The sequence below is a fragment of the Salmo salar genome, chromosome ssa07, assembly GCF_905237065.1.
Source record: "Salmo salar chromosome ssa07, Ssal_v3.1, whole genome shotgun sequence".
In the NCBI taxonomy this organism is placed as follows: Eukaryota; Metazoa; Chordata; class Actinopteri; order Salmoniformes; family Salmonidae; genus Salmo; species Salmo salar.
Genome location: NC_059448.1, coordinates 66,040,010 through 66,050,858, shown reverse-complemented (window position 1 = coordinate 66,050,858; position 10,849 = coordinate 66,040,010). Strand labels below are relative to the sequence as shown.

Here is a 10,849-nt window from a genome sequence, read left to right as displayed (position 1 = left end):
AAATATATTACCTTAGGTTGGCTAATGTAATGTTATGAAGCCGAGGGCATATGTGTGTAATAATCTGTTGTAAATAATAAGATAGGCTTATACACCCTCCACAACAGAGTTAAGGCTGTTCTGCGGTATGTTTCCCGCGTAATGTGTCCTATTTCTCCTCGCACCAATCCGTATACTTAGTCCAGACCCCACCTCCAACCCGGCCTGCCTGTCAGTTAGCCACCAGACTCCGCCCCTGCCTGCCTAGCACAAACAGCGGTCGGGAGAGTAAATACAGAAATCCCCAAGATGGCGGAGTCACTGAGCTTCATTCACTTTGGTGCAGCGACCAAAAGCCCGCTCGCCAAATCTAGAGAACCGAAACTAGCGTCGGACACCCGGCCGCAGTCTTCCCGGGACATTCACCCGCCGCCGCCCAAGCGAGTCCGAAACGATGAGAAGAGCCTTAAACCTAATAAACTAAATGGGGAAGGAGGTGGCGGCGCAGTGGAGAAGCAGCACCAGAAGCAGAGTTCAGGCAACCCGATAACATGGACCTTCAGCCCCGTCAAGGCGAGCAGCAACCCCTCGGCGCCCCTCCAGCCTCCCATTCACACAGTGTTCAAGCAGAGCGCTTTCCTCGCCTCCCATACCAAACCACCATCCAAAAAGCCCAAGGAAAAACGAGAGAAAGAGAAGGATTTCAAGGAAAAGAAGAAACATAAACCAGTCCCTGGTACTCCTGGAAATATTAGCAGCAGTCTGAGTAACGTCACTACTGTAATGAAGAAGGAGAACGGGGAGATGAAGTTGGTACAAAAAGGTATTTTATATGTATGCGCAATTTTACGCACAAAACGATTGGCTGGATATAACGTTACATGAATAGAAAGTGTTACTACATGTTATTGTCCATAGAAAGACGTCAGTGTCCATTAACCACGTAGCTTTTCAGTGCTAGTGGCTGTCGCTCTTCAGGACTATGAAGCATGTGGGGCCGACAGTGTGACAATGTGTCCAGTCCACAACTGCGTCTGTTATCGCATCTTATTCCAAATAGTTTTGGCGTTATTTTGGAAAGGACCGTTTACATTTCTAATTCTAGGCACGATTGTACATCTAAAGACATTTTTACGGTGAAATGCTAAGGTTTTTGTCCGAGTTTCGCTGTTCTTCTCGCTTGTTTGGCTAATGGCTGCGGATTTACCCGCTCTTGAACCTGCATAGAAAATGCTCGGTCGAATGTTAAAGTATCGAGCGTTCTTCTGCAAGCTGTTACATAGCGGTCCACTGATTTCAAGCCACGATTGGAAACATTATTGCACATTTTACAAACACACGTTTTAGTTCAATTCAAACGGGAAATACAATTGATCAACCAGAGCGGAACAAATTGTCGTGGTTGTATAAACAAACAACTGTAAGATCAGCATTACGCTCTGGGAGAGCGTTAGACGTGTTGGCGAAACATTGACCGGTCGTTCGGCCTACACATAAGTGGTGTTTTAATTGTAACGGGTGGTTTTAAGACAGTGTTCAAATTACGGTTTATTAAACAATCCGCCGCCATCAACTGTTGTTTTTGTATCACCACCACGCCCCCCAAATAACACCGGAGCAGCGAGCGAGGCAGTGGAGTCGAGGAACCGCTATCTCTACCTCTGAATATTATTACATGCTGCTGCCACTATCAACCACATGAATAGATCTGTCTCAAACTGGCATTCTAACACAAAGGATGTTATTCATACAGTTTAGTTTGGATCCAATCTTTTAGGACTAATTCATTTCTTAAATTTGACCAATGTGAGAGAAACGAAGACTGTACGTATTATAAAACGGAGAGCCCCCCCACCTTCTCAGGGCATTAGAGGGACCTTGTGACAGATACTTAAAAGGGGATAAAATACATATTCCAGCATTGTAATTCGATGTTTAACAGGATGATTTCAAGTAGGCCTACAAAATATACATTCAAGTTTATATTCTAATTCTAGCTATTCCAATACTATTTAAGTTCAACATAAGATTATAATTCTATGTATTCCAAGGTAATTTAAAGTTCAAAATAAGATTATAATTCTATTCCAAGTTCACCTGGAGTTCATTCCCAGCATTAAAAAAACAGGCCTACTGCATTGCTGTTGGATTCCAAGTTCAGGCTGGTGTTGGCTCCATTGAGATAAGCAGGTGTGAGCTGGTAGGACAGAAGGCTGTTGAGAGGGAGAGATGTGAAAGCTGGAGGACTTGAACTCAAGTCAAGCAGAGAGAGAGAGGGTGGCAATTCCAGGGTAAGAGTGTTGCTTAGACACATTTTAAAGCGAAAAATCTGGATGTCAAACACACATCAATGATGTCAAATTTAAACAAATCATATACCTCTATGCACAAGGACTACATTTAACAATGTCCATGAAACATTTCACAAGAACACATTTACTTGAACAACAAGGCAGATGCAAAGTTTGATAACAGAATGAAGGTTTGTGCTGTTGGTGCAGTCATTCTGTTACAAAACAGTACATCTGCATTGCTTGCTGTTTGGGGTTTTAGGCTGGGTTTCTGTACAGCACTTTGTGACTTCGGCTGATTGTAAAAAGGGCTTTATAAATACATTTGATTTGATCTGACCTTTTCTCATACACACCTCCAACACGTTTTTGGCAGATAGAACACCAACACTTGTAATAATTTCTATGACCCTGGTGGAATGTCCCGAATGTTGATAGTCTATTTATTGATATACTGTATGTTAAATAATATGATTTTAGGTGCTGTTTTAGGCTGATAAAAAGAGTAATATTTTAGGTGCTGTTGCTGAACCCCAGTAGGGAGTAATATTTTAGGTGCTGTTTTAGGCTGATAAAATCCCCAGTAGGGTGATAAAATCCCCAGTAGGGAGTAATATTTTAGGTGCTGTTTTAGGCTGATAAAATCCCCAGTAGGGAGTAATATTTTAGGTGCTGTTTTAGGCTGATAAAATCCCCAGTAGGGAGTAATGAGTCACTTATTATTTTATATGAATGAGTAACAAGTTATTGACCAATCGGAAGCCTCGTGCTGTGCAATACTATTACTTCTCCCTTTTGTCCGCAAAACAATTAGGCCCAACGTTTGAATTTGTAGCTTGCACACATTCCAGTGGTGTGACATGGTGTCAGATTTAAGGTTTTGTACTGTAACACCCTAGTAAACATGCCTTTTGTTTACGTCTTCTACCTGCTGTTGACCCCCCCCCCGCCCCCCGACATTCTTGCACTGGACTCTATAACACACACACACACACACACACACACACACACACACACACACACACACACACACACACACACACACACACACACACACACACACGTATATTGACACCACACACACATAGACACACTTTCACACTCTTCACATACGCTGCTGCTACTGTTTATCATCTGTCCTGATTGTCTAGTCACTTTACCCCAACCTGCATGTACATATTACCTCATACCCCCGCACACTGACTCGTTACCAGCACTCCTTCTATAAAACCTCATCGCTTTTTTTATTGGTAATATTTAAAAATGTACATTTTTTTTCTTCTCTCCATTGTTGGGAAAGGGCTCCTAAGTCAGCATTTCACTGTAAAGTCTACACCTGTTGTATTCCGCGCATGCAATAAATAACATTTGATTTGACTAGGCAGTAGCGTATGTGATGAGTCGAAGTTAGTGCAAAAAGGCTGAATGTACATAGACCGGGTAGCTATCTGGTGAACTGTTGAACTATTTCTCAGTCTTATGTCTTGGGGGTAGAAGCTGTTCAGAGTCCTGTTGGACAACACACTTGCTGCCGTCTTGGTGAAGCGTGTATAGTTCCCTAATGGTTACTTGGCTTTTCAGTTCCTCTGAGTGTTTCACTGTAGATGTGATGATTACATGTACGGTGTAATTACTGACTTACTGTGATGGGTTACTACAATTTCTGTCTGCCTTTGTCTTTTAATTGGATTTTACCTTGCTGTTTCGGGCACTTTTCTCCACTGAGCTTCCCACCTACGACGTGTTCATAAATGGCTAGGCCTAGATCATAATCATTTTCATATAATACTATTTTGATCATGTTCATTGCAGTTTGACATTTACTGCAGTTTCTGTAAATTGGCATAATACTTTTCTACCTGCCATTTGTGAAAGTGTCCAGTAATGCCGAGCTGTGTAATCATGCTAGCTACCGATCAAGTAGTCATCAGTGATACCACTAGTTACATTGTCCTGTGTGTTTTAACAGCTGACAATCTAACAGATCGCATTTCAGCGACGCCCATAAATTGCTTTCCTCAAATGTCAGCAATAGCCTATCTTGTAAAAAAGTCTCTTTCTTTGTGAGAACCTGTCGTACTTCAGACTGGAAAGCAGTTAGGAATCAGTAAATTACAGAGTCAGCGTCCCAAATGACACCATATACCCTGCATTACTCTAGACCAGGGCCATTAGGGAATAGGGTGCCATATGTAGGGAATAGGGTTCCATTTCTGCATTACTCTAGACCAGGGCCATTAGGGAATAGGGTTCCATTTCTGCATTACTCTAGACCAGGGCCATTAGGGAATAGGGTTCCATTTCTGCATTACTCTAGACCAGGGCCATTAGGGAATAGGGTTCCATTTCTGCATTACTCTAGACCAGGGCCATTAGGGAATAGGGTTCCATTTCTGCATTACTCTAGACCAGGGCCATTAGGGAATAGGGTTCCATTTCTGCATTACTCTAGACCAGGGCCATTAGGGAATAGGGTTCCATTTCTGCATTACTCTAGACCAGGGCCATTAGGGAATAGGGTTCCATTTCTGCATTACTCTAGACCAGGGCCATTAGGGAATAGGGTTCCATTTCTGCATTACTCTAGACCAGGGCCATTAGGGAATAGGGTTCCATTTCTGCATTACTCTAGACCAGGTCCATTAGGGAATAGGGTTCCATTTCTGCATTACTCTAGACCAGGGCCATTATGGAATAGGGTTCCATTTCTACATTACTCTTGACCAGGGCCATTAGGGAATAGGGTGCCATATGTAGGGAAGAGGGTGCCATTTCTGCATTACTCTTGACCAGGGCCATTAGGGAATAGGGTGCCATATGTAGGGAATAGGGTTCCATTTCTACATTACTCTTGACCAGGGCCATTAGGGAATAGGGTGCCATATGTAGGGAATAGGGTTCCATTTCTGCATTATTCTGACCAGGGCCATTAGGGAATAGGCTTCCATATGTAGGGAATAGGGTTCCATTCTGCATTACTCTAGACCAGGGCCATTAGGGAATAGGGTTCCATTTCTGCATTACTCTAGACCAGGGCCATTAGGGAAGAGGGTTCCATTTCTGCATTACTCTAGACCAGGGCCATTAGGGAATAGGGTTCCATTTCTGCATTACTCTAGACCAGGGCCATTAGGGAATAGGGTTCCATTTCTGCATTACTCTTGACCAGGGCCATTAGGGAATAGGGTTCCATTTCTACATTACTCTAGACCAGGGCCATTAGGGAATAGGGTTCCATTTCTGCATTACTCTTGACCAGGGCCATTAGGGAATAGGGTGCCATATGTAGAGAATAGGGTTCCATTTCTGCATTATTCTGACCAGGGCCATTAGGGAATAGGGTGCCATATGTAGAGAATAGGGTTCCATTTCTGCATTATTCTGACCAGGGCCATTAGGGAATAGGGTGCCATATGTAGGGAATAGTGTGCCATTCTCATTTGGGATGCTGGCTAAATTACTGTGGAGAGTGAGTCTTTCTTTTATCTACTGTACCATAACCTGCCCCTCTCCTGAAATGTCCCTCAAGGCCTCACCCTAACTTCTTTCTGTCTTCCCCTCTCTTTCAGACCACACCAGTAAGGACAAGACGAAGAAGAAGAAGAAACACAAAGTGATGAATGAGATCAAGAGGGAGAACGGAGAGGTGAAGCTCCTTCAGAAAGGTATGTTGATAATGATGTGACATGGTCCCTGTTTAGTGTACTACTGTTGACTATTCACCCTGTTTAGTGTACTACTGTTGACTATTCACCCTGTTTAGTGTACTACTGTTGACTATTCACCCTGTTTAGTGTACTACTGTTGACCATTCACCCTGTTTAGTGTACTACTGTTGACTATTCACCCTGTTTAGTGTACTACTGTTGACTATTCACCCTGTTTAGTGTACTACTGTTGACCATTCACCCTGTTTAGTGTACTACTGTTGACTATTCACCCTGTTTCCTGTTTAGTGTACTACTGTTGACTATTCACCCTGTTTAGTGTACTACTGTTGACTATTCACCCTGTTTAGTGTACTACTGTTGACCATTCACCCTGTTTCCTGTTTAGTGTACTACTGTTGACCATTCACCCTGTTTAGTGTACTACTGTTGACCATTCACCCTGTTTAGTGTACTACTGTTGACTATTCACCCTGTTTAGTGTACTACTGTTGACCATTCACCCTGTTTAGTGTACTACTGTTGACTATTCACCCTGTTTAGTGTACTACTGTTGACCATTCACCCTGTTTAGTGTACTACTGTTGACCATTCACCCTGTTTAGTGTACTACTGTTGACCATTCACCCTGTTTAGTGTACTACTGTTGACCATTCACCCTGTTTAGTGTACTACTGTTGACCATTCACCCTGTTTAGTGTACTACTGTTGACCATTCACCCTGTTTAGTGTACTACTGTTGACCATTCACCCTGTTTAGTGTACTACTGTTGACTATACACCCTGTTTAGTGTACTACTGTTGACCATTCACCCTGTTTAGTGTACTACTGTTGACTATACACTTCCTGTTTAGTGTACTACTGTTGACTATTCACCCTGTTTAGTGTACTACTGTTGACCATTCACCCTGTTTAGTGTACTACTGTTGACTATACACCCTGTTTCCTGTTTAGTGTACTACTGTTGACTATTCACCCTGTTTAGTGTACTACTGTTGACCATTCACCCTGTTTAGTGTACTACTGTTGACTATTCACCCTGTTTAGTGTACTACTGTTGACCATTCACCCTGTTTAGTGTACTACTGTTGACTATTCACCCTGTTTAGTGTACTACTGTTGACCATTCACCCTGTTTAGTGTACTACTGTTGACCATTCACCCTGTTTAGTGTACTACTGTTGACCATTCACCCTGTTTAGTGTACTACTGTTGACCAGAGCTCAGTATAGAGAGTAGCTACATTCAGGGTTTCCCCCTTACCGTTGTACAGGCAGGGTGCCTCCCATAGAGCATCAGCACTGGAAACTGGTTAGGGACAGGAGTTTTACCTTACCTCATCCCCTGATGAGGATAAACTCCAGACCCGAGTTAGCCGTATAACTTAGAGCCAGAGTATTTCCTTGGCAGGGCTAGGCTGTAACCAGGCCCCCAGAGTGGCAGGGCTAGGCTAGAACCAGGGCCCCTAGAGTGGCAGGGCTAGGCTAGAACCAGGCCCCTAGAGTGGCAGGGCTAGGCTAGAACCAGGGACCCAGAGTGGCAGGGCTAGGCTAGAACCAGGGCCCCTAGAGTGGCAGGGCTAGGCTAGAACCAGGGACCCAGAGTGGCAGGGCTAGGCTAGAACCAGGGCCCCCAGAGTGGCAGGGCTAGGCTAGAACCAGGCCCCTAGAGTGGCAGGGCTAGGCTAGAACCAGGGCCCCAGAGTGGCAGGGCTAGGCTAGAACCAGGGACCCCAGAGTGGCAGGGCTAGGCTAGAACCAGGGACCCAGAGTGGCAGGGCTAGGCTAGAACCAGGGACCCAGAGTGGCAGGGCTAGGCTAGAACCAGGCCCCTAGAGTGGCAGGGCTAGGCTAGAACCAGGCCCCTAGAGTGGCAGGGCTAGGCTAGAACCAGGGCCCCTAGAGTGGCAGGGCTAGGCTAGAACCAGGGACCCAGAGTGGCAGGGCTAGGCTAGAACCAGGGACCCAGAGTGGCAGGGCTAGGCTAGAACCAGGGACCCAGAGTGGCAGGGCTAGGCTAGAACCAGGGCCCAGAATACTCAGCCTGTGACTAAAGCCTTTAACTGGAACAGCTGCTGAAGTGATGGTTCTGGCTCAGACGGAGAGTTGGCTGATCCCTAATGGCATGCTATTCCCTTTATAGTGCTTCTGACCAGGGTAGTGCACTATATAGGGAATAGGGTGCTATTTGGGAGGGAGGGGCCCTGAGAGTAGGCTGTGTTCACTAGATGGTTCAGTCACACAAAAAGAGTCCTGTTCTCCAATCCAGAGTTTAGCTGAGACAGATGGCTGTCTTATGATTCTCTCTCTCTCTCTCTCTCTCTCTCTCTCTCTCTGTGTGTCTGTGTGTCTGTGTGTCTGTGTGTCTGTGTGTCTGTGTGTGTGTGTGTCTCTCTCTATATCTCTCTCTCTATATCTCTCTCTCTATATCTCTCTCTCTATATCTCTCTCTCTGTCTCTCTCTCTCTCTCTCTCTCTCTGTCTCTCTCTCTCTCTCTCTCTCTCTCTCTCTCTCTCTCTCTCTCTCTCTCTCTCTCTCTCTCTCTCTCTCTCTCTCTCTCTCTCTCTCTCTCTCTCTCTCTCTCTCTCTCTCTCTCTCTCTCCCCATGTGAATCAACATATGATTTGGACACATTTAGCCCACTGTGAGCCAGCCTTAGCTATTCATATCTGATGTTGTCCTATATATCTGTGATAGAGACTGGCCTAAGTGCTGCCAAATGATTCATAGTTGTGTAATAGCAATAATGATGTAATAATTGTGCTATATTAGCAGTGGTAGCTCCAGCTGTCTTTTAACTAGCAGCGTGCCCTCTCCTCAACCTGCTCTTCAATAGGCTGTAATGACTGGTGTGGTGGTGGGACTGAACTCCCCAGACCTGCTGCCATTTTCCTGACCTTACACAATGTCCATGACATGATGCAGCGTGCCGGGCAGCGTGCCGGGCAGCCAGAGTTTTATTTATTTAGACTGTTAGAGTGACTTCCCATGTCTGTAAAACGATCGCTCAATGTCCAGACAGCCAGCACAGCTAGTCAGTCAGGTAGCCAGTCAGGTAGCCAGTCAGCCAGTGGTGGAGTCAGAGGGAAGCCTCCCAGCCAGTGGTGGAGTCAGAGGGAAGCCTCCCAGCCAGCCAGTCAGTGGTGGAGTCAGAGGGAAGCCTCCCAGAGCCAGTCAGCCAGTGGTGGAGTCAGAGGAAGCCTCCCAGCCAGTGGTGGAGTCAGAGGGAAACCTCCCAGCCAGCCAGTCAGTCAGCCAGTGGTGGAGTCAGAGGGAAGCCTCCCAGCCAGCCAGTCAGTGGTGGAGTCAGAGGGAAACCTCCCAGCCAGTGGTGGAGTCAGAGGGAAGCCTCCCAGCCAGCCAGTGGTGGAGTCAGAGGGAAGCCTCCCAGCAGCCAGTCAGTGGTGGAGTCAGAGGGAAACCTCCCAGCCAGTGGTGGAGTCAGAGGGAAGCCTCCCAGCCAGTGGTGGAGTCAGAGGGAAACCTCCGGAGAGTCAGCCAGTGGTGGAGTCAGAGGGAAGCCTCCCAGCCAGCCAGCCAGTGGTGGAGTCAGAGGAAACCTCCCAGAGGCAGCCAGTGGTGGAGTCAGAGGGAAACCTCCCAGCCAGTGGTGGAGTCAGAGGGAAGCCTCCCAGCCAGTGGTGGAGTCAGAGGGAAACCTCCCAGCCAGTGGTGGAGTCAGAGGGAAACCTCCCAGCCAGTGGTGGAGTCAGAGGGAAACCTCCCAGCCAGCCAGTGGTGGAGTCAGAGGGAAACCTCCCCAGCGCAGCCAGTGGTGGAGTCAGAGGGAAACCTCCCCAGCCAGCCAGTGGTGGAGTCAGAGGGAAACCTCCCAGTGCAGCCAGTGGTGAGTCAGAGGAAACCTCCCAGTCAGCCAGTGGTGGAGTCAGAGGGAAACCTCCCAGCCAGCCAGTGGTGGAGTCAGAGGGAAACCTCCCAGTCAGCAGCAGCCAGTGGTGGAGTCAGAGGGAAACCTCCAGCAGCCAGCCAGTGGTGGAGTCAGAGGGAAACCTCCCAGTCAGCCAGCCAGTGGTGGAGTCAGAGGGAAACCTCCAGCAGCGGCAGCCAGTGGTGGAGTCAGAGGGAAACCTCCCAGTCAGCCAGCCAGTGGTGGAGTCAGAGGGAAACCTCCCAGCCAGCCAGTGGTGGAGTCAGAGGGAAACCTCCCAGCCAGCCAGTGGTGGAGTCAGAGGGAAACCTCCCAGCCAGCCAGTGGTGGAGTCAGAGGGAAACCTCCCAGCCAGCCAGTGGTGGAGTCAGAGGGAAACCTCCCAGTCAGCCAGCGGGTGTTGTGTTAATGTGACGTGAGGCTGAGAGAGCAGAGTTCTGTATCAGTTTACTCTGCTGCTATTTATACCCGTCTGTCCTTCAACTATACCAGTGTACCAATATGTACACACACCCAACATTGTATGTGTGTATGCACATTCAAAAGTCTCCAAATGAGTTTCTGGTGTGTGTTAGCAGGTGAACATGCTGAAAGAGGTAGGTCATTGTTAGCTGTGCTGAATCATGTTCACCGTTGGACAGACCTGTACACAGTCCTAACACTATGACTGGTGGTCTGCTTAGTACAGTGGCCCTGACCCCTCTTTCTGTGTGTCTGACTGGTCTTAATGCTGTACTCCAGCCCCTCTATCAATATGACCCCTCTTTCTGTGTGTCTGACTGGTCTTAATGCTGTACTCCAGCCCCTCTATCAATATGACCCCTACACTGACTGTGTGTCGGGCAGAAGCCTTTCAGGACAACACCAGTCTGCTCTAAAGGTCATGACCCTAAACCCCAGCTGATGACTAACAGTCAGGGGCTTGACTATCGCAGCAAGGCAACACACTCAGATTTCCCTCTCTGTTTTGCCCCTTGTGTACACACACACACACACACACACACACACACAAGGTTTTTCT

The 10,849-nt window shown here is 47.0% G+C and overlaps 1 protein-coding gene across 1 annotated transcript in view; it reads left to right on the top strand.

Annotated features, from left to right (window-relative positions):
* The first annotated feature begins 261 nt into the window (after positions 1-261).
* LOC106597385 (lysine-specific demethylase RSBN1L-like) overlaps positions 262-10,849 on the top strand; it is a 90,393-nt gene continuing 79,805 nt past the window's right edge. Inside the window, 2 exon segments of the mRNA XM_045722468.1 lie at positions 262-802; positions 5,840-5,935. Of these exon segments, the coding sequence (XP_045578424.1) occupies positions 289-802; positions 5,840-5,935 (610 nt within the window). The 5' untranslated portion in view covers positions 262-288.